This window comes from Cherax quadricarinatus, chromosome 15, assembly GCF_038502225.1.
Source record: "Cherax quadricarinatus isolate ZL_2023a chromosome 15, ASM3850222v1, whole genome shotgun sequence".
In the NCBI taxonomy this organism is placed as follows: domain Eukaryota; kingdom Metazoa; phylum Arthropoda; class Malacostraca; order Decapoda; family Parastacidae; genus Cherax; species Cherax quadricarinatus.
Window position 1 is genome coordinate 14052748 of NC_091306.1, and position 25000 is coordinate 14077747.

Below are 25000 nucleotides of genomic sequence, written 5' to 3' on the forward strand. Positions count from 1 at the left end.
TTTTATTGCAGTAGTTCCAAGTTTCCGATTTGTGGGTCTTTTGGCACTGGTTCCAATCTTTCCGATTTGTGGGTCTTTTGGCACTGGTTCCAATCTTTCCGATCTGTTTATTTTTTCTTCTCATTGGTTCCAAGATTTCGCTCAATGGACAGTAGTTCATTTTCCTCTCTCAGTTATGTCCGCTGCCTACTTGTCTTTCTTTGAATACAAGATTTTTTTTTTCTTTTTGACGTATCGCCTAAGTGCTTGCAATAACTATTCTTCTTCCGTCCCGTGTGAATGTTGCATTACCTTCCAGCTTAACAGTGTTGCTGAATTAAAAAAGGATTTATAGTTTGTGTTTTTCTATAGCTCGTAGATTTGTTCCGGTATTAATGTAGTTCCATGTTTACAGTAATATGACCAGGTTTATCCCACATACTTTTCATTATTTATCGTCTCATACCTGGTACATTATCCCTCACTTTTCTCTCAAACCTCGCCCCCTCCTCTCTCTCTCTCTCTCTCTCTCTCTCTCTCACTCTCACTCTCACTCTTTCCGTTGAAACCTGCAGCATCCTTCTCTTTCAAACCTGTTGCCATCATCTCCTCCCCCCTCCTTCCACTCTAAAACCTTCCTTTATCTCTCCTCTAAAACCACCTTCCATTTATCTTTACTTTTAAATCTTCCATTTCCTCTCTCTCCTCTCACACCTAATATTATCTCTCTTGTCACCCCTAACATTATCTCTCCTCTCCTAGATGCCTCCGGCTTCAAGTGACTCCCCCACAAGTGCAGCCGCTGCCGCAGCAGCAGCAGCCGAGGAGGATCCCCGCTTGCGGCTCTTCCTGCTGCGGGAGGTGGAAGCCAGGAGGCGGGTGGAGCAAGAGATGGCGAGGCTCAAGTACACCTACACGTCGCACCTCCACCACAGTCTCCACCACAGCCTCCACCACAGCCTGCATACCGCCCTGCAACCCGCACATCACCTTACTAAAGGTGAGTCTTGCCTACCTTGAGTGTTGAAACCTCCTTAGCTGTGTCAAACGTTCCTCTTCTCTCGCTCGTTAGCTTCCGTGACCTTCTCTTTTTCCTTTCTCTCCCCTCCTCTTTCTCTTCCTTTTCCTCCTCCTTCTCTTCCTTCTTTTCTATCCTTAATTCGTGTATCTAGATAATTAATCACATAGCTCTTAATTTAGACAGAAGTGAACCGTTATCAACAGATAGTCCTCTGTTATCTGTCTTTCTCATATATTTCCATTTACTCCTCCTCCTTTCTCCCTGTTAATCTTGCTCCACTGTTACACCTTTTTTTCATCACCTTCTCCAACAAAAAACTGAAATGAATCTTATATTCACAAAATTACTTAATCTTAACAGTGAATCTCAAAAAAAAAAAAAAAAAAAAATCTCAAAGAGAATATCAAAACGCGACCGTAATTGTAGTTCATTAAATTTTGGAATTTCTCATTGTCAAAATATATCCGTGCAGTTGTCTAGCAAGAGAACCTTTTATTTTCTTTTTAAGAGGGTTTTAAAGAGGGTCTTGTAGCAACTTTCAGATACATAGACTTCTTGACGCAGGTGGATGCGTGTGAGTGTGTGGTTTTGCAATATTATTATTATTATTATTATTATTATTATTATTATTATTATTATTATTATTATTATTATTATATAGATTCTATTATGATAATGAGCATTATTGTTTTCACGAAGAGCTTAATCCGAAGGGGGTCATAAAATGTCTTGAAATGGTTATCAGGTCTGATCCAAGGAATTGTCTGTTAGTCCCAAGTCCTATGATCACGATCCCTCCACCAGAGTTAAGGACTGACATTCTCTTTAATGACCTCTCACCGCTAATGGCTTTTCAACTAATACAAGTCCATTATCATGCGTTCATTATCACACGTTGCTTGTCAGGAGACCCTCCCAAGATTTAGTGCCTTCTTTTTGCAAGCAGCCAGGCTCGTTATTGGAGTAATTACCTGTGTGTAAGGTGGTTAACAGCTCCCAACAGTGCCACCCGTGGCCTTATCACCTTCCTCTGATAGAAAGTGATGGTGTATAATGTGACGTCCGTGCTGTGGTCAAGGTTGTGTGATGCGAGGAGGAGGAGCGACAGCAGGGGTGGCTGACACGCATACACACACGCGAGCGCGCATACACACGCACACTCAGGTACGATAAAGCTCTTGGAGCAGGGAGTAGTAGCGACCAGTGAACGGGCGGGGCCAGGAACCGTGACTCAACCCCTGCAACTACAAACAGGTTAGTAGAAATGAGTAAACACACACACACACACACACACGAGCTGAGTCTCGGCCCCTGAAACCACAATTAGGAGAGTACAATTAGGTGAGTACACACACAGCAAATATCAGAAACTTAAGACGAATGAACATGTCGGGATTATTTGGAGACACGACACTGTAAGCAGCAGAAGCAGCAGTAACAGAAACAATAGCAACAACAACAGCAGCAACAGCTGCAACACCACAACCAGCAGCAGTAATAGCAGCAGTACCAGCAATGTCACCACCACCACCACTAACCCCCCATCCCCACCTCTACCAGCAGCAACAACAGTGGTGTTAGAGGTGGGGACCTTAATCACCGCAGAGCAATTGCCACCACACCGGAGTGTTGGGGTGATAAGATCTGGTGTGGTAATTGGTGGTCGTGATGACGGGGTGAGGGGAACCTCCCCTTTTTCTTCACTTGTACAGTGATGTTACTAGTGAAACCCCACGAGGATTAATGCTAGTGGAGTGACATCACTAGTGGAACTTTAGGACTAGCATTAGTGGGGTGATATGTCTCTAGTGGGAACACAAGGATCATTTCTTACCCTAAAAGAATGACTATATATATATATATATATTTTTTTTTTTATTATCACACCGGCCGATTCCCACCAAGGCAGGGTGGCCCGAAAAAGAAAAACTTTCACCATCATTCACTCCATCACTGTCTTGCCAGAAGGGTGCTTTACACTACAGTTTTTAAACTGCAACATTAACACCCCTCCTTCAGAGTGCAGGCACTGTACTTCCCATCTCCAGGACTCAAGTCCGGCCTGTCGGTTTCCCTGAATCCCTTCATAAATGTTACTTTGCTCACACTCCAACAGCACGTCAAGTATTAAAAACCATTTGTCTCCATTCACTCCTATCAAACACGCTCAAGCATGCCTGCTGGAAGTCCAAGCCCCTCGCACACAAAACCTCCTTTACCCCCTCCCTCCAACCCTTCCTAGGCCGACCCCTACCCCGCCTTCCTTCCACTACAGACTGATACACTCTTGAAGTCATTCTGTTTCGCTCCATTCTCTCTACATGTCCGAACCACCTCAACAACCCTTCCTCAGCCCTCTGGACAACAGTTTTGGTAATCCCGCACCTCCTCCTAACTTCCAAACTACGAATTCTCTGCATTATATTCACACCACACATTGCCCTCAGACATGACATCTCCACTGCCTCCAGCCTTCTCCTCGCTGCAACATTCATCACCCACGCTTCACACCCATATAAGAGCGTTGGTAAAACTATACTCTCATACATTCCCCTCTTTGCCTCCAAGGACAAAGTTCTTTGTCTCCACAGACTCCTAAGTGCACCACTCACTCTTTTTCCCTCATCAATTCTATGATTCACCTCATCTTTCATAGACCCATCCGCTGACACGTCCACTCCCAAATATCTGAATACGTTCACCTCCTCCATACTCTCTCCCTCCAATCTGATATTCAATCTTTCATCACCTAATCTTTTTGTTATCCTCATAACCTTACTCTTTCCTGTATTCACCTTTAATTTTCTTCTTTTGCACACCCTACCAAATTCATCCACCAATCTCTGCAACTTCTCTTCAGAATCTCCCAAGAGCACAGTGTCATCAGCAAAGAGCAGCTGTGACAACTCCCACTTTGTGTGTGATTCTTTATCTTTTAACTCCACGCCTCTTGCCAAGACCCTCGCATTTACTTCTCTTACAACCCCATCTATAAATATATTAAACAACCACGGTGACATCACACATCCTTGTCTAAGGCCTACTTTTACTGGGAAAAAATTTCCCTCTTTCCTACATACTCTAACTTGAGCCTCATATATGTATATATATATATATATATATATATATATATATATATATATATATATATATATATATATATATATATATATATATATATATGTGTGTGTGTGTGTGTGTGTGTGTGTGTGTTCGTAGATAAAAAAAATGTGACAGTGAAGTCAAGATTTGCTTTCGACTGACTCAGCATGTGAAGTGTAGTATCGGTGATTGACCTGAGTCCGAACAGAATCATAACTATTCACGTACTCTATCCGTTCTTCACGTACACTACTGCGACCCTCACGTGCATTATCAGATCCTTATTCTGTTTCACCAAGGTAGAACTGTCTTTCGCCTCTGGCGGATATAGGGTCGAGCCTCTACTACTCATAGTAATGAATAATAATAATAATAATAATAATAATAATAATAATAATAATAATAATAATAATAATAATAATAATAATACCAATAATAATTTTTCACCAGAATGGTAAACTTGGATGAAATATAATATATGTAGAATATAGTATATAGTACAATATACGTATATGAGAGGATATGAAATTTAACAACGTATAGGAAATTAAATGAAAGATAAAATTTGGAGTATGTATATTATATACCCATATATAAAAATATCCTTTATCTGTAAGATTTCCCAGACGAAAAGATTGTTTTTACATTCGTGGGGCATAATCTAAACCCGTATGGGTCACACAATGGCTGGATGAATCAGAGGCAGTCAGTTTCAAACCGGTGAAGGGAGAAGGACGGAGCCAGTTCCTTCCATCAAGAGCCCCTTTCCCCCGGCATCAAGGAACACTTCTCTGGAGGAGCTCGCGGCCGAGACAATGCACGAAACTCGACTATAACAGTGAAACTCATCATATTAAATCATCGGTGAGTCAAACTGAATACACTGATGGCTGTTCAGCGATATACTGTCAGTCACACTGTTGTAGTCTTCGAAAATCTCTTTGATTGACTGACTGACTGACTGATACACGCGCGTTTGATGCCTTTTAACTCTCTCAACTTTCTCTTCTTGCCTAACCACAGCCTTTTCCTTGTTTCACTACCCCAGCCTTTTCCTGCCCATTTTTGTCATCGTTCTTATGGCCTTACAAAACAAAATGCCTGAAGGAAAACAGAATCAAACTTCTTGACGTATTGGAAACAGATATACAGATGCGGATAACGCGGTATAAGGCTCTTTCAAGTGACTTGAGAAAGCTCACTACCTAACGAATCGCTGCCAATAAAGAATAGCATTTGCGTCTGTTTTTATTGTGTTGGTATTTTATACCATTTCTCTCCTTAACACAATGTCGATTGGCACGAAAAGTGGTCGAGTATAATTCTTAACGACATGTCGAGACTGACGTGATTCATTACTCACGAAATCGTAATGACACGATTGCAAACAAAGCATACCACGGACGGGGATAGAACTCTCTGATCGCGGGTTCTATCCCCGTCCGTGGTATGGTCTGACGCGATTTTTAGATGATGGGGATGTTACATTAACGTTTCTAGGCCTCTAGGCTACCAGTATGTTAGTCCCTACACTCCTATAGATCCTATAATCACTGCTCAGCAGTCACTGCAGATTTAAACGAAATATAACAATTATTTATTCGATAAAATCACTAAATCCAAACAAGGGAATTCCGTGTGTTTGACGCGTAACCAACATTACCAACAAAAGAACCTCCCTCCCTTGCTCAACTCGTAGTTAACACGACGTATCTGGGGGGAACTCCCATGCCCAACCCGTAATTAACACAGCGAATAACGGAAACTCAAGCGCCCAACCCGCAATTAACATTATATAGGGAAACACTCCCGTGCCCAACCCGTAATTAACACCTGTGTCTCCTTCAGCGACACAGATATTGCGACATGATTTTTACTTTATGTCTCACGCTAGTTGTTCTCTGGCTAATTAGTTACAGGTCAGTGGTACAGTAATTGGCGTCCAGTGAATAATTTAGCGCGTATGCTTCCTCTGTCTCGCCACGAGTCTTGTCCATGGCAGTGTTACACACACGTGATGAGAGTTATGGACAGCACTGTATATATATATATATATATATATATATATATATATATATATATATATATATATATATATATATATATGTCGTGCCGAATAGGCAGAACTTGCGATCTTGGCTTAAATAGCAGCGCTCATCTTGCCATATAGGACAAACGAAAATTTGTGTATGCAATAATTTCGCCAAAATTATTCTGAACCTAACGAAAAAAATATATTTCAGTGTGTTAGTTCAGTATTAAATTACTGTAAACAAATCTAAAATATATTCAGTTGGGTTAGGCTAAAATAAATTGTTCTTGTTACAATAAGGTTAGGTAAGTTTTCTAAGATTTTTTTGGTGCAAAATTATAAATTTTTACATCAATATTAATGAAAAAAATATATCTTTAAACGTGTAAGAGAAAATTTCAGAAAGGACTTAATATTAAATGAGTTCTTGCTAACTGACCAGTTTTACATATTCGGCACGACATATATATAATTATATATATATATATATATATATATATATATATATATATATATATATATATATATATATATGCAAGGAATTTGTGAGAGCAGGCGAAATATACACAAACACTGATCTCTGGCTGAAGGAGGCTCGAACCTTAGGACAAAGTACGCAGTGCTTTACCAATCTACCCACACTGGACAATACCTTGGCGTGTAGCTTGCGCTACACGTTTGATCCAAGGCAGCCAGCTTTCAGGGAGAAGGCTTACAGCTTTTCATCTCATCCCCTGCATGCATCAGCCTTACTAGAGATTTTAACAATGCAAGGAATTCGCGAAAGCAGGCGAAATATACACAAACATATATATATATATATATATATATATATATATATATATATATATATATATATATATATATATATATATATATATATATATATATATATATATGTCGTGCCGAATAGGCAGAACTTGCGATCTTGGCTTAAATAACAGCGCTCATCTTGCCATATAGGACAAACGAAAATTTGTGTATGCAATAATTTCGCCAAAATTATTCTGAACCTAACGAAAAAAATATATTTCAGTGTGTTAGTTCAGTATTAAATTACTGTAAACAAATCTAAAATATATTCAGTTGGGTTAGGCTAAAATAAATTGTTCTTGTTACAATAAGGTTAGGTAAGTTTTCTAAGATTTTTTTGGTGCAAAATTATAAATTTTTACATCAATATTAATGAAAAAAATATATCTTTAAACGTGTAAGAGAAAATTTCAGAAAGGACTTAATATTAAATGAGTTCTTGCTAACTGACCAGTTTTACATATTCGGCACGACATATATATATATATATATATATATATATATATATATATATATATATATATATATATATATATATATATATATATATATATATATATATATATATATATATATATATATATATATGCAAGGAATTTGTGAGAGCAGGCGAAATATACACAAACACTGATCTCTGGCTGAAGGAGGCTCGAACCTTAGGACAAAGTACGCAGTGCTTTACCAATCTACCCACACTGGACAATACCTTGGCGTGTAGCTTGCGCTACACGTTTGATCCAAGGCAGCCAGCTTTCAGGGAGAAGGCTTACAGCTTTTCATCTCATCCCCTGCATGCATCAGCCTTACTAGAGATTTTAACAATGCAAGGAATTCGCGAAAGCAGGCGAAATATACACAAACATATATATATATATATATATATATATATATATATATATATATATATATATATATATATATATATATATATGTCGTGCCGAATATGTAAAACTGGTCAATTAGCAAGAACTCATTTGAAATTAAGCCCTTTCTAAAGTTTTCTCTTATACGTTTAAAGATATATTTTTTTATTAATGTTAATGTAAAAAAATTTAATTTTGCTCCAAAAGAATCTTAGAAAACTTACCTAACCTTATTATATAAAGAACAATTTATTTTAGCCTAACCCAACTAAATATATTTTAGATTTGTTTACAGTAATTTAATACTAAACAAACACAGTGAAATATATTTTTTTTCGTTAGGTTCAGAATGATTTTGGCGAAATTATTGCATACACAAATTTTCGCTTGTCCTGTATTGCAAGATGAGCGTTGCTATTTAAGCCAAGATCGCAAGTTCTGCCTATTCGGCACTACATATATTATATATATATATATATATATATATATATATATATATATATATATATATATATATATATATATATATATGTATATATATATACAAGACAAGCCACGGGGGAGTGAAAACCTTTAGCTCAAGTACTTTCACACTTCTCAGTGCATCATCAGGAGCTGTGTAATGTTGCAAGAGAGCAACAAAAGCAGGGAGAGAGGTCTCAGAGTAGCGTAGTGTGGACGTATCACCGTTGGCACCGTGGTTATTTTGAGAAAATGTTAAATGTTGATGAAGACAGGGAAGCTGTGATTTCGTGTATAGTCCAAGGAGGAATAACATCTTGTAGGAGTGAGGAGGAGCGAGTTGTGAGTGTAGGGAAAGTTCGTGAGGTAGTGGGTAGAATGAAAGGAAGTAAGGCAGCTGGGATTGATGGGATGAAGATAGAAATATTAAAAGCGGGTGGGGATATAATTCTGGAGTGGTTGGTGCTATTGTTTAATAGGTGTATGGAAGAGGGTAAGGTACTTAGGGATTGGCAGAAAGCATGCATAGTTCCTTTATATAAAGGCAAAGGGGACAAAAGAGAGTGGAAAAATTATAGGGGAATTAGTCTGTTCAGTATACCTAGTAAAGTGTACGGTTGAGTTATTATTGAAATAATTAAGAGTAGGATAGCAGATGAACAAGGAGGCTTTAGAAAAGGTAGGAGATGTGTAGACAAAGTGTTTACAGTGAAACATATAGGTGAACAGTAGATAAGGGTAAAAAGGTTTTTGTGTCATTTATGGATTTGGAAAAGGCGTATGACAGGGTGGATGGTTCGGGAAGGGGGGAGGCAACGTGTCAGATGTTGCAAATGTATGGAATAGGAGGTAGATTACTGAAAGCAGTGAAGAGTTTTCACGAGGATAGTGAGACTCGGGGTTAGAGTATATAGGAGAGACGAAGATTATTTCCCAGTAAAAGTAGACCTTAGACAAGGATGTGAGATGTCACCATGGTTGTTCAATATATTTATAGATAGGGTTGGAAGAGAAGTGAATGCTCGGGTGTTGGCAAGAGGTATGGGGTTAAAAGATGAAGAATCTAACACAAAGTGGGAATTGTCACAGTTGCTCTTTGCAGATGACACTGTGCTTATGGGAGATTCTTAAGAGAAGTTGCAGAGGTGGTGGATGAGTTAGGTAGGGTACGCAATAGAAGAAAATTATAAGTGATTATAGGAAAGAGTAAGGTGATGAGGATAAAAATAGGTAACAAAAGATTGGATATCAGCTTGGAGGGAGAGAGTATAGAGGAGGTGTATGTATTCAAATATTTAGGAGTGGACGTGTCAGCAGATGGATCTATGAAAGTTAAGGTGAATCATACAATTGATGAGGAGAAAAGGTGAGTGATGCACTTAAGAGCATGGAGAGACAAAGAAATTTGTCCATAGAAGCAAAGAGGGAAATGTATGAGAGTATAGTTATACCAACGCTCTTATATGGGTGTGAAGCATGGGTGATGAATGTTGCAAGAAAGAGAACGCTGGAGGCAGTGGAGATGTCATGTCTGAGGGCAATGTGTGGTGTGAATATAATGCAGAGAATTCTTAGTTTGGAAATTAGGAGGTGTGGAATTACCAAAACTATTATCCAGAGGGCTGAGGAGGGGTTGTTGAGGTGGTTCGGACATGTAGAGAGAATGGAACAAAATAGAATGACTTCGAGAGTGTATAAATCTGTAGTGGAGGGAAGGCAGAGTAGAGGTCGGCCATGGAAAGGGTGGAGGGAGGGGGTAAAGGAGGTTTAGTGTGCGAGGGGCTTGGACTTCCAGGGTGTTAGATAGGAGAGAATAGAGACAAATGTTTTTTTCGGACTTGACGTGCTGTTGGAGTGTGAGCAAGATAACATTTATGAAGGGGTTCAGGGAAACAGGCAGGCCGGACTTGAGTCCTGGAGATGGCAAGTACAGTGTCTGCACTCTGAAGCAGAGGTGTAAATGTTTCAGTTTTATAACTGCAGTGTAACCGCGCCTCTGGCAAGACAGTGATTCACTCCATCACTGTCTTGCCAGATACACACACACACACACACACACACACACACACACACACACACACACACACACACCAAGGCTGCTACAGACACCATCTTAAATGGATATCCGGTTTCTTTACTGACGTGTCGGGTGTTTCTTCATTCATCATCAGAATCTAAAATATATTACAGTAAAAGTATGGCACGAATTTAAAAAAATATTGTAAATTCTGTCTGCATCATGAGTGACCTAAGATAATTTAATCCATGTGGTTTACAACAGACTTAAAATATCTTTGTAGACAGCTCACATATTTTAAAGATTATGCTTGAAATTTCAGAACCAAACTGAGTAATTCAGGTACATAAAAAAACTCAAACAGGAATGATATACAAGTAGTAGAAAACAAAACAATAAAGGTTAAATTCCAGTTAGAATTTAAATGTGAAATAACTACCAAATTATAGCAATCCAAATTCTAAAATATATTGCAGAGTAACAATAAAATTATACTCCCACAGCTTACACCTGAACTTAATATATTTCAAATGAGATTACCTAAAACATATAATTTCGGAACCTAATTAAATCTTTTAATGAATAAAGTAATCAGAGAGTAATGTTATGTAAATTGCTTAATAATACAAACCAAATGCAGTCTTTAATATTATACTGACAAAAATTAAGATTTAAAAAAAAAAACTTTTCATAAAGTCATTCTTCATTTTACATTTAGTAATTTATACAGGAGATTACAGGAGAAGGGGTTACTAGCCTCTTGTTCCTTGTATTTTAGTCGCCTCTTACGACACCCATGAGGACTGTCGAGGCGATTTTCACCACAGTATTTCTGTTCCACCTGCTACTCTGCGATCTTTGGGAGAGGCTGGTGTGCTTGAAAAATGTACAAGGATATCCCATGCCTCTGCTACTTCGATAAATTTGGGTAATGAACTACTATGGAATATTTCACGCGCTCTGGAGCTATTTCCCTTGTTACTTTGCGTGATGCAGTACACGAAGATAGGACCGCAGGTAATGTGGTATTGCTTGCGAATTCCTGTTTTCCCCTAGTCTTACTGGAACTGTTGCTTGATCCCATTGACGATCTTCCGGTTCCAAATTTCATATTTTCCAGAATATTATTTCCCGAGGTTATTCGTATTCTCTTTATTTTCGGTTGTCTAGGAAGGTGCTTACCTCGAAAAATAAATTAGCATGAGCTGAGTTAAGCTGCTTGTAAAAAAAAAAAATTCAAGGCATCGTGGGCATCCAAATCCCCAATTCTCTCCTCCTTCTTCTGATTATTAATTTTTCTTCTGTGCTAACAGACCGAGGACCCAGAGGTACTCCCATTAGGGTACTGTCAGTGTGGTGGGGTGGTTGAGGCTTCTGGTAAGGTGGATCTATATAATAATGATTATCTGCAAGCAGCTGAAATAAAAAATTGAAAAATACTAGGCAAGATGCTCTCCAATGGCTCCCAAAACCATGTTTCTTTGAAGTCTAGTTTTACTGCAGCCTTATTAACTTCGGGTAAGTCCTCGATGTAAGCCCGAGCTGCATGAGCTGCCGCTTCACTACCTTGAGAGATCCCAAAGTCACGGTGCTCTGCTCGAAGCAACTTTCACCTTCACCTTCCCTTCACCTCCCCTTCACTCTCTTTGTATTACGCTTCCCGGTGGTTGACCTGCTCTTCCCTCGTTTTCTCGTCATAAACACTAATATAACATTGATACAACATTCGATTGCAAACGCTATGACTCTTATCTTTAAGTTGTCTGTCACTTTAACCTCCATGTATAAAGCTAATGTAAAGACTTTATCTTGATATCCTGCGCCGCAAATCTATCTATCCATTTATCTGTCCATGCACATAATACCCAAACATAGGAAAGAGGAGCTTACGACGACGTTTCGGTCTGACTTGGACCGTTTACAAAGTCATACTCTGATTTTGTAAAGTCAAGAATAATTCAAAGAGTTTTCGTAATAATAATAATAATAATAATAATAATAATAATAATAATAATAATAATAATAATAATAACGAAAGAAGAGTGAATATAATAGGTATCGTAATTCTTCAGCAAACACTTGTACAACGGGTAATTCATTCTCTCTCTCTCTCTCTCTCTCTCTCTCTCTCTCTCTCTCTCTCTCTCTCTCTCTCTCCTTTCCCCACTCTCTCGCAACAGAAAATTTCCTGCCAACCTCATGTACACTAAACTTATATTATTTACCCAGATTTCAATCTCAAAGGTTTTCCCAGCACTCTCTGATTGTTATGTCTGGTAATCTGCATAATAATTAAGCCATTAACATTCGTCCTAGATCGTCAATTTATACAGTGAACATGCACGCAGCTGAGAGTACTGTTTTTTTTTTTTTTCTCCTTCCTCTCTCTCCAGCCGCCGAAAGAATTCACGTTCGCCATTATCCGATTCTTTGCGAATGTGATCACGGTGCACAGAGACCGAACCACGATTTGCGGAAGTAGGTTCGAGCCTTCATCATTCCGTGCGCTGAATGACCCCCACGAGTTTAGAGAATTACTTGAATAATAATAAAGCTAATAATAACACAAAGTGAAGAAGAACAAGAAGAGGAAGAACAATAATAAATATAAAAAGAAGAATTGGCAATTGTTATCCATTAATGTCACATCAAGTAGCATAACAGAGGTGTTTGATGTACGTTGTTATCAGAGAGAAAGTAAACAACGATGCATGTCAAAGATTACGATGATAAAAAAGGAGAGACTAATATGCATGTAAACAGGAGAGAGAAGAGACGGAAGAAGAGAACGAGGGACAGCAATTCTTACAAAATAATGGGAAAGAGAGATGAGATTATGAGAAGGAAATGCAAGAACATGACAGAAAAGAGTCAAGAGAGGGGAAAAATGTGAGTCCATAGATACTGGTGTATTATTTTGTCTGCTAGTTGCAGTGCCTGCAGCGAACTCCAAGCGTTGCAACCACAGCCTAGACTCTAGCTTAGAAAGTTCGTATCCACGGAATCCGTAATTCCAAAGGTTCGTAATACCTAAGATTTGTAATCCCCTGGGGGTCTTAACTCCTGAGGCTCGTAACCTCCGAGATTCTTAATATTGAGGTTTGCAATCCATGAGGTTTGCAATCCCTGTAGTTCGCAATCACCGAGGTTTGTAATCCCTGTGGTTTGTAATCCACGAGGTTTGTAATCCTTATGGTTTGTAATCCATATGGCTTGTAATCCATGTGGTTTGTAATCCCTGTGGTTTGTAATCCCTGTGGTTTGTAATCCCTGTGGTTTGTAACCCATGTGATTTGTAATCCTTATGGTTTGTAATCCATGTGGTTTATAATCCCTGTGGCTTGTAATCCATGTGGTTTGCAATCCCTGTTGTTTGTAATCCATGTGGTTTGTAATCCCTGTGGCTTGTAATCCATGTGGTTTGTAATCCCTGTGGTTTGTAATCCCTGTGGTTTCTAATCCTTGTGGTTTGTAATCCCTGTGGTTTGTAATCCATGTGGTTTGTAATCCCTGTGGTTTGTAATCCATGTGGTTTGTAATCTCTGTGGTTTGTAATCCTTGTGGTTTGTAATCCCTGTTGTTTGTAATCTCTGTGGTTTGTAATCCTTGTGGTTTGTAATCCCTGTGGTTTGTAATCCATGTGGTTTGTAATCCATGTGGTTTGTAACCCTTGTGGTTTGTAATCCCTGTGGTTTGTAATCCCTGTGGTTTGTAATCCATGTGGTTTGTAATCCCTGTGGTTTGTAATCCATGTGGTTTGTAATCCCTGTGGTTTATAATCAATGAGGTTTGTAATCCCTGTGGTTTGTAATCCATGTGGTTTGTAATCCCTGTGGTTTGTAATCCATGTGGTTTGTAATCCATGTGGTTTATAATCCATGAGGTTTGTAATCCCTGTAATTTGTAATCCATGATGTTCGTAACGCTTAAGATTCTTAATCCCTGAAGATCGTAATCCCTGACGTTGTAATCGCTCTGTATTCCTCTGAAGAAGCCTGCTGCGCAGGCGAAACTTTTCGACAATAAATTTACCTAAAAGTTGTACACATGACCTACTCATCACGGTGTCGATACTGCATATCATTATTATAATTACAGACGCTGGTAAACCCAGAAGACGTCAGAGTAATATTTTGGTTACAGACTCCCCTCAAGGGAGGTTCCTTGATGCTGGTGAGGGGCTTTTGATCTAGGGAATTGGATCTGTGCTCCGGTTCCCTCCCCCCCACAGGCGCTGTATAATCCCTACGGGTTTAGCGCTCCCCCATGATAAAAATAATAATAACTGGTTACAGACACCCTGCAACTCAATGCCGATGCATCACCTGCAGCCAAGTCAGTAGAGGCCAGGTATTGCCATGTATCTCAAAATATCACTTCACCTATTATCAGGGGTCGCAGCCATCACCTGGATGGTCACGGGGACCTGTGTCCCGTTTCAGACTTTGTCAGAGAGCGTCATAAAGCAGTGGAAGGGGAAGAGAGTGAATATATTTGATCCTGTCTAGGACTGATCACACACATGGACAGGACCGGATTAAGGCATGTTAGGGGCTGTGGCCCAGAGGCCTCCGCCAGCTGAAAGGCCTCCAGAGATTAAGTAAAAGGTGTTCACTGTTACTGCTGTAAGCTCTGCAGCTTAAAGCAGTAACTGTTATTATATCCCGTATATCATGAACTGTTGACTGTTGTGATTAATTATTTTTAGTCTTGAAAATATGACTGGGGGGCCCACAGTACGTGTAGCCCAAGGGCCTACAAAATCTTAATCCTACTCTGCACACACACGATGGAAACACACACTCCCACATCTCGCTAGTGAAGGAGCACCATGAACGTTTTTCACTTTTCACTGCTGATCTGTGGCAGTTAGAGAGGAGCGTTCATGTTCCACAGTGAGCCAGCCTGTGAGTTTACAAAATACTTAGTGATCAAAAATGAGTGAGATGACTTCATAACCTAGGATCATCACAACACAGGAACATCACAACCCAGGAACACCACAATCCAGGAACATCACAATCCAGTAACATCATAACCCAGGAACATCACAACCCAGGAACATCGCAACCCAGGAACATCACAGCCCAGGAACATCGCAGCCTAGGAACATCACAACCCATGAACATCGCAACCCAGGAACATCACAACCCAGGAACATCACAACCCACGAACATCACAACCCAGGAACATAACAATCCAGGAACATCACAATCCAGTAACATCATAACCCAGGAACATCACAACCCAGGATCATCACAACCCAGGATCATCACAACCCAGGAACATCACAACCCAGGATCATCACAACCCAGGATCATCACAACCCAGGAACATCACAACCCAGGATCATCACAACCCAGGATCATCACAACCCAGAAACATCACAACCCAGGAACATCACAATCCATGAACATCACAACCCAGGAACATCACAACTAAAGGACATCACAACCGAGGAACATCACAACCCAGGAACATCGCAGCCCAGGAACATCACAACACAGGAACATCACAACCCAGGAACATCGCAGCCCAGGAACATCACAACCCACAAACATCACAACCCAAGAACATCACAACCCAGGAACATCGCAGCCCAGGAACATCACAACCAGGAACATCGCAGCCCAGGAACATCACAACCCAGGAACATCGGAGCCCAGGAACATCACAGCCCAGGAACATCACAACCCAGGAACATCGCAGCCCAGGAACATCACAACCCAAGAACATCACAACCCAGGAACATCCCAACCCAGGAACATCGCAGCCCAGGAACATCACAACCCAGGAACATCGCAGCCCAGGAACATCACAACCCAGGAACATCACAACCCATAAACATCGCAGCCCAGGAACATCACAACCCAGGAACATCACAACCCAGGAACATCGCAGCCCAGGATCATCACAACCCAGGAACATCGAAGCCCAGGAACATCACAACCCAGGAACATCGCACCCAGGAGCATCACAACCCAGAAACATCACAACCCAGGAACATCACAATCCATGAACATCACAACCCAGGAACATCACAACTAAGGGACATCACAACCAAGGAACATCACAACCCAGGAGCATCGCAGCCCAGGAACATCACAACACAGGAACATCACAACCTAGGAACATCGCAGCCCAGGAACATCACAACCCAGGAACATCACAACCCAGGAACATCACAACCCATGAACATCGCTGCCCAGGAACATCACAACCCAGGAATATCGCAGCTCAGGAACATCGCAGCCCAGGAACATCGCAGCCCAGGAACATCACAACCCAGGAACATCGCAGCCCAGGAACATCACAACCCAGGAACATCGCAGCCCAGGAACATCACAACAAAGCAACATCACAACCCAGGAACATCACAACCCAGTAACATCACAACCCATGAACATCACAACCTAGGAACATCACAACCCAGGAACATCACAACCCAGGAACATCACAACCCAGGAACAACACAACCCAGGAACATCACAATCCACTGACATCACAATCCAGGAACATCACAGCCCAGGAACATCGCAACCCGGGAACATCACAATCCAGAAACATCACAACCCAGAAACATCACAACAAAGGATCATCACAACCCAGAAACATCGCAGCCCAGGAACATCCCAACCCAGTAACATCGCAGCCCAGGAACATCACAACCCAGGAACATCGCAGCCCAGGTACATCACAACTCAGGAACATCGCAGCCCATGAACATCGCAACCCAGGAACATCGTAGCCCAGGAACATCAGAACCCAGGAACATCGCAGCCCAGGAACATCACAACCCAGGAACATCGTAGCCCAGGAACATCACAACCCAGGAACATCGCAGCCAAGGAACATCACAACCCAGGAACATCGCAGCCCAGGAACATCACAACCCAGAAACATCGCTGCCCAGGAACATCACAACCCATGAAAATCGCAGCCCAGGAACATCACAACCCAGGAACATCGCAGCCCAGGAATATCACAACCCAGGAACATCGCAGCCCAGGAACATCACAACCCAGGAACATCGCAACAAAGGATCATCACAACCCAGGAACATCGCAGCCCAGGAACATCACAACCCAGGAACATCGCAGCCCAGGAACATCACAATCCAAGAACATCGTAGCCCAGGAACATCACAACCCAGGAACATCACAACCCAGGAACATCGCAGCCCAGGAACATCACAACCCAGGAACATCGTAGCCCAGGAACATCACAACCCAGGAACATCGCACCCAGAAACATCATAACCCAGGAACATCGCTGCCCAAGAACATCACAACCCAGGAACATCGCAGCCCAGAAACATCACAACCCAGGAACATCGCAGCCCAGGAACATCACAACCCAGGAACATCGCTGCCCAGGAACATCACAACCCAGGAACATCTCAGCCCAGGAACATCACAACCCAGTAACATCACAACCCAGGAACATCGCAGCCCATGAACATCACAACCCAGTAACATCACAACCCAGGAACATCACAACCCAGTAACATCACAACCCAGGAACATCGCAACCCAGGAACATCACAACTCAGGAACATCGCAGCCCAGGAACATCACAACCCAGGAACATCGCAGCCCAGGAACATCACAACCTAGGAACATCACAATCCACTGACATCACAATCCAGGAACATCACAACCCAGGAACATCGCAACCCGGGAACGTCACAACCCAGAAACATCACAACCCAGAAACATCACAACAAAGGATCATAATCCAGGAACATCGCAACCCAGGAACATCGCAGCCCAGGAACATCACAACCCAGAAACATCACAACCCAGGATCATCACAACCCGGGAACATCGTAGCCCAGGAACATCACAACCCAGGAACATCGCAGCCCAGGAACATCACAACCCAGGAACATCGCAGCCCAGGAACATCACAACCCAGGAACATCGCTGCCCAGGAACATCACAACCCAGGAACATCGCAGCCCAGGAACATCACAACAAAGCAACATCACAACCCATGAACATCACAACCTAGGAACATCACAACCCAGGAACATCACAACCCAGGAACATCACAACCCAGGAACATCACAACCCAGGAACATCACAACCCAGGAACATCACAATCCACTGACATCACAATCCAGGAACATCACAGCCCAGGAACATCGCAACCCGGGAACATCACAACCCAGAAACATCACAACCCAGAAACATCACAACAAAGGATCATCACAACCCAGAAACATCGCAGCCCAGGAACATCCCAACCCAGGAACATCGCAGCCCAGGAACATCACAACCCAGGAACATCGCAGCCCAGGAACATCACAACTCAGGAACATCGCAGCCCATGAGCATCGCAACTCAGAAACATCGCAGCCCAGGAACATCAGAACCCAGGAACACCGCAGCCCAGGAACATCACAACCCAGGAACATCGTAGCCCAGGAACATCACAACCCAGGAACATCGCAGCCAAGGAACATCACAACCCAGGAACATCGCAGCCCAGGAACATCACAACCCAGAAACATCGCTGCCCAGGAACATCACAACCCAGGAACATCGCAGCCCAGGAACATCACAACCCAGGAACATCGCAGCCCAGGAATATCACAACCCAGGAACATCGCAGCCCAGGAACATCACAACCCAGGAACATCGCAACAAAGGATCATCACAACCCAGGAACATCGCAGCCCAGGAACATCACAACCCAGGAACATCGCAGCCCAGGAACATCACAACCCAAGAACATCGTAGCCCAGGAACATCACAACCCAGGAACATCACAACCCAGGAACATCGCAGCCCAGGAGCATCACAACCCAGGAACATCGCAGCCCAGGAACATCACAACCCAGGAACATCGCAGCCCAGGAACATCACAACCCATGAACATCGCTGCCCAGGAACATCACAACCCAGGAACATCGCAGCCCAGAAACATCACAACCCAGGAACATCGCAGCCCAGGAACATCACAACCCAGGAACATCGCTGCCCAGGAACATCACAACCCAGGAACATCTCAGCCCAGGAACATCACAACCCAGTAACATCACAACCCAGGAACATCGCAGCCCATGAACATCACAACCCATTAACATCACAACCCAGGATCATCACAACCCAGTAACATCACAACCCAGGAACATCGCAACCCAGGAACATCACAACTCAGGAACATCGCAGCCCAGGAACATCACAACCCAGGAACATCACAACCCAGGAACATCACAACCTAGGAACATCAAAATCCACTGACATCACAATCCAGGAACATCACAACCCAGGAACATCGCAACCCGGGAACATCACAACCCAGAAACATCACAACCCAGAAACATCACAACAAAAGATCATCATAATCCAGGAACATCGCAACCCAGGAACATCGCAGCCCAGGAACATCACAACCCAGAAACATCACAACCCAGGATCATCACAACCCTCGGAACATCGTTGCCCAGGAACATCACAACCCAGGAACATCGCAGCCCAGGAACATCACAACCCAGGAACATCGCAGCCCAGGAACATCACAACTCAGGAACATCGCAGCCAAGGAACATCGCAACCCAGGAACATCGCAGCCCAGGAACATCACAACCCAGAAACATCGCAGCCCAGGAACATCACAACCCAGGAACATCATAGCCCATGAACATCACAACCCAGGAACATCGCAGCCCAGGAACATCACAACCCAGGAACATCGCTGCCCAGAAACATCACAACCCAGGAACATCGCAGCCAAGGAACATCACAACCCAGGAACATCGCAGCCCAGGAATATCACAACCCAGGAACATCGCAGTCCAGGAACATCACAGCCCAGGAACATCGCAGCCCAGGAACATCACAACCCAGGAACATCGCAGCCCAGGAACATCACAACCCAGGAACATCGCAGCCCAGGAACATCACAACCCAGGAACATCGCAGCCCAGGTACACGGTAAATCCGGAATACCGAAACCCCAAAGGACCGAGCCTCAAATGACCCTTCTTGCAGCGCCTCAACATCCAATCTCAGACTGCCTCCAGAAGCCATTTACCTTTAATTCAATTTGTATTTTGTCTCTCGGGGCTAATATTAATTTGTGTTTGAAATTCCTGTTGTAATTTGAAGGTCGATAGTGACATGGTGGTATTGTGGTGAGGAACAGACCTGTGGGGATACAAGAGTTGCCACTGCATGTGTTCACTATTCCAACTGCTATCAGCATTGGTATACCTGCCATCCTTCTAATTGCTGTATTTATCGGTACAGCTGTCATCCTTCCAACTGCTGTCATCATCGGTACAGCTGTCACCCAACTGCTGTCATCATCGTTACAGCTGTCACCCTTCCAACTGTTGTCACCATCGGTACAGCTGTCATCCTTCCAACTGTTGTCACCATCGGTACAGCTGTCATCCTTCCAACTGTTGTCACCATCGGTACAGCTGTCACCCAACTGTTGTCATCATCGGTACAGCTGTCACCCTTCCAACTGCTGTCACCATCGGCATAGCTGCCACCCTTCCAACTGCTCTCACCCTTCCAATTGCTGTCACCATTGGTACAGCTGTCACCCTTCCAACTGCTGTCACCATCGGTACAGCTGTCACCCTTAAAACTGCTCTCACCCTTCCAACTAATGTAACCATTGGTACAGCTGTCACCCTTCCAACTGCTCTCACCCTTCCAATTGGTGTCACCATTGGTACAGGTGTCATCCTTCCAACTGCTGTCACCATCGGTATGGATAGCACCCCTCCAACTGCTGCCCGTTTCCTACCTGGAGGGTGTTCAGGGGCCAACGCCCCCGCGGCCCTGTCCTTCACCAAGCCTCCTGGTGGATCAGGGCCTGATCAACCAGGCTGTTACTGCTGGCCGCACGTAGCCCAAAGTTCGAATTACAGCCCGGCTGGTCAGTTATTGACTCTAGGTATCTGTCAGGCTTCCTCTTGAAGGTACCAGGTGTCTATTGTTAATTCCCCTTAAGCCTGATGGGAGGCTGTTGAACAGTCTTGGGCCCCGGACGCTATTTTGTTTTCTCTTAGTGTATCATTGGCGTCCCTACTTTTCATTGGGGGTATGTGCACGGTCTGCACAGTATTTTGCTTTCGTAGGGAGTGATTTTTGTATGCAGATTTGGGACCAGTTCCTATAGGATTTTCCAGGTGTAGGTTATGATGTATCTTTCTCGCCTGCGCTCCAGTGAGTACAAGTCAAGAGCTTCCAAGCGTTCCCAGTAGTTAAGGTGTTTAACGGAACATGTATGTGCAGTAAAGGTTCTCTGTACATTCTCTTTATCTGCAATTTCACCTGCCTTGAATGGAAATGTTAATGTACAGCAATATTCCAGCCTAGAGAGAACAAGTGATTTAAAAAGAATCATCGTTGTCTTGGCATCTCGTCTTGAATGTTCTCGTTATCCATCCTATCAGTTTCCTCGCAGATGTGATAGTGACACTGTTGTGATCCTTGAAGGTGAGATCCTATGACATTACGACTCCCAGACCCTTCACACTAATTTTCCGCTGTATTGTGTGATTAGAGTTTGTAGTTGTTGCGATATGGAGCGTGTAACATTAGGCTACTGATCCTTGATGGGGTATCAGTTGCTAGGTTGGCCATTGTCTAGGGGAGAACTCCATAGTAACAAGGTTTTAGTGCTGCAAATATAGCCTTCATAAGCAGACTTTCTTTGTTAACCTTCTTTCTGGAGGATGGCCAAAACTCAAGTAAAATCCGTGTCTTTAACAACAATAAAACTTACATAGGATCTTCATATACCTATGAACTATATCTTAATTGAAATAGAGCAATAAAATTACTCATATTTTTCCTTTACACATAAAGGACACTATTATATATATACAGCCATTGTTACGACACAAGAGTTTACTGGGAAAACATAATTCTCAGTAGTAGAGTTAGACAATCTATGACATGAAGTAATTATCCTGACAAGGATTTATCGGTAATCCCGTGCAAGGGATATGTATATGACCAGAGAAATCTTAGAAATCAGAGATCAGACTAGAAGTGAGAGTGCTAGTCAGAGTGGGTGTTGTGAAGTCAATCTGAGTGAGTGTGGTGATGCCACTCAGAGTGAGTCCTATGAACCTACTGACTACCAGTGAGTGGTAAGCTGACGTTAGGTTGGATCACGTGACTTGGCGGGAGGCAGGCCAGTACCTGAACTAGTAACTAGTGGTCTAACTAGTAGTTTCTCACTACATGAAACTCACATTCTTAATATAACGTCAAACAAAACAATACAATACAATGCAATATTATTAGTATATATATAATAAAATAATGGAGCACATCATACTATAAAATATATCGGGTATGGCCATACTCGTAACAGCAGTATACTCAGTTCTAGTTATTATTTCTTCCAGTTGTCCATAAAGGATTAGATGGAATTTGTCTTCATTGAACATCATATTGTTTTCTGTTGCCCATTGGAAAACTTGGTTTATATCTGCATGGAAATTTACCGTGTCCTCAACTGATGCAGATCCTAGTATCGTCTGCAAAGGATGACACTGCTGTCACCATCCCCAGATTCCTTTCCCATCACTGCACCTGATAGTCACCGCGGACGAAAACTATCGTCAGAGACAACCAACAGCCAGAGAGCGAGCATTTTCATTCCCACCCAGACAACCTCACTAATAGATCAAGGAAAAGATAGTAACTATTACTACTACGCTCAGAACTATTTCTACCCTAAATGCCGTCACATAGTCCTAATTGCTTCTATCGCCGACATCCAGACTGCATAACTAACACACCACTTCCAGCCACCATCACCGCCACTACTACCCGCACCCGTGCGCGGGTGGGAGGGCAAGTGGGTGGGCGTGCATCACAGGAGACACCCAACTTTATGCTAGCGACCTCCCCTAATATACACATAAAATTCTTCCCGACAGCCAATCTGCTTAACACATACAGTATACAACGAAGCCAGCATTTACACGAATTGCTCCCCGGGATTGGCTGGCGAGCGCCACTATCACGTTTTATGGGTCTCTGCGACTTGGAACAATTGAACCGAACCTTTACATTTCTCACTGTTGTTTGTGTGTTTGAGAAAGAAATTCATTGCACGGCGCTAGGATTTGAGGAGACGAAGTGAGCAAGTGAGAGGCCGGAACAGGAAGTGAGGAGAGAGAGAGAGAGAGAGAGAGAGAGAGAGAGAGAGAGAGAGAGAGAGAGAGAGAGAGAAGAAAAGCAACAATAACGTGGCTGGAGCTCAAAGAAAAAACTCACACTTTCGGAGGGAGATACCTTCAGGAGAGGTCACACTAGGTCATGACTTACACAGGTCATTACCAAGTGACCTCTACGAGAGGTCACACCAGGTTATGACTAACACAGATCATTACCAAGTGATCTGGAGAGGTCACACGAGATCATAACTAACACAGGTCATTACCAAGTGACCGCCACGAGGGGTCACACTAGGTCATGACTAACACAGATCATTACATAGTGACCGCCACGAGAGGTCACACCAAGTCATGACTGACACAGATCATTACCAAGTGACCTCCAGGAGGGGTCAAACTAGGTCATGACTAATACAGGTTATTATTAAGTGACCTTCATGAGGGGTCACTTCAGGTCATGACTAACACAGATCATTACCAAGTGACCTCCAGAAGGGGTCATACTAGATCATGACTAACACAGGTCATTACCAAGTGACCGCCACGAGGGGTCGAAGCAGGTCATGACTAACACAGATCATTACCAAGTGACCTCCATGAGGGGTCACTCCAGGTCATGACTAACACAGGCCATGACCAAGTGACTTCCAGGAGGGCCACACCAGGTCATGACCAACACAGATCATTACCAAGTGACCTCCATGAGCGGTCACACGAGGTCATGACTAACACAGATCAATACCAAGTGACCTCCAGGAGGGGTCACACCAGGGCATGACTAACACAGATCATTACCAAGTGCCCTCCAGGAGGGGTCACACCAGGTCATGACTAAGACAGGTCATTACCAAGTGCCCTCCAGGAGGGGTCACACCAGGTCATAACTAACACAGATCATTACAAAGTGACCTCCACGAGAGGTCACATCAAGTCATGATTAACACAGATCATTACCAAGTGACCTCCAAGAGGGGTCACACTAGGTCATAACTAACAGATCATTACCAAGTGACCTCCAGAAGGGGCCAAACTAGGTCATGGATAACACAGGTCATTATTAAGTGACCTCCATGAGAGGTCACACTAGGTCATGAATAACACAGGTCGTTACCAAGTGATCTCCAGGAGGGGTCACAGCAGGTCATGACTAACACAGGCCATTACCAAGTGACTTCCAGGAGGGGTCATACCAGGTTCATGACTAACACAAGTCATTACCAAGTGACCTCCACGAGAGGTCACAGCAAATAATGACTAACACAGGTCATTACCAAGTGACCTCCAGAAGGGGTCACAACACCAGGTCATGAGTATAACGTCGCATCAATCAACAGGTTTGTGTATGCTGGCGCGGCCTTTCAAATACCGGAAAATATATAATTTAAATACGAATATTTTAAACATGTAGCTTGTGTGTGTGTGTGTGTGTGTGTGTGTGTGTGTGTGTGTGTGTGTGTGTGTGTGTGTGTGTGTGTGTGTGTGTGTGTGTGTGTGTGTGCTTACATTTCATTTCTACAAATGTATATTTGAGTGACAAACGTCTTGAAACCGA

The 25000-nt window shown here is 42.9% G+C and overlaps 1 protein-coding gene across 1 annotated transcript in view; it reads left to right on the forward strand.

Moving 5' to 3' along the window:
- fuss (SKI family transcriptional corepressor fussel) overlaps positions 1-25000 on the forward strand; it is a 161741-nt gene that overhangs the window by 128851 nt on the left and 7890 nt on the right. Inside the window, exon 8 of the mRNA XM_070085168.1 lies at positions 742-979. Within this exon, the coding sequence (XP_069941269.1) occupies positions 742-979 (238 nt within the window). The remainder of the gene's footprint in view (positions 1-741; positions 980-25000) is intronic.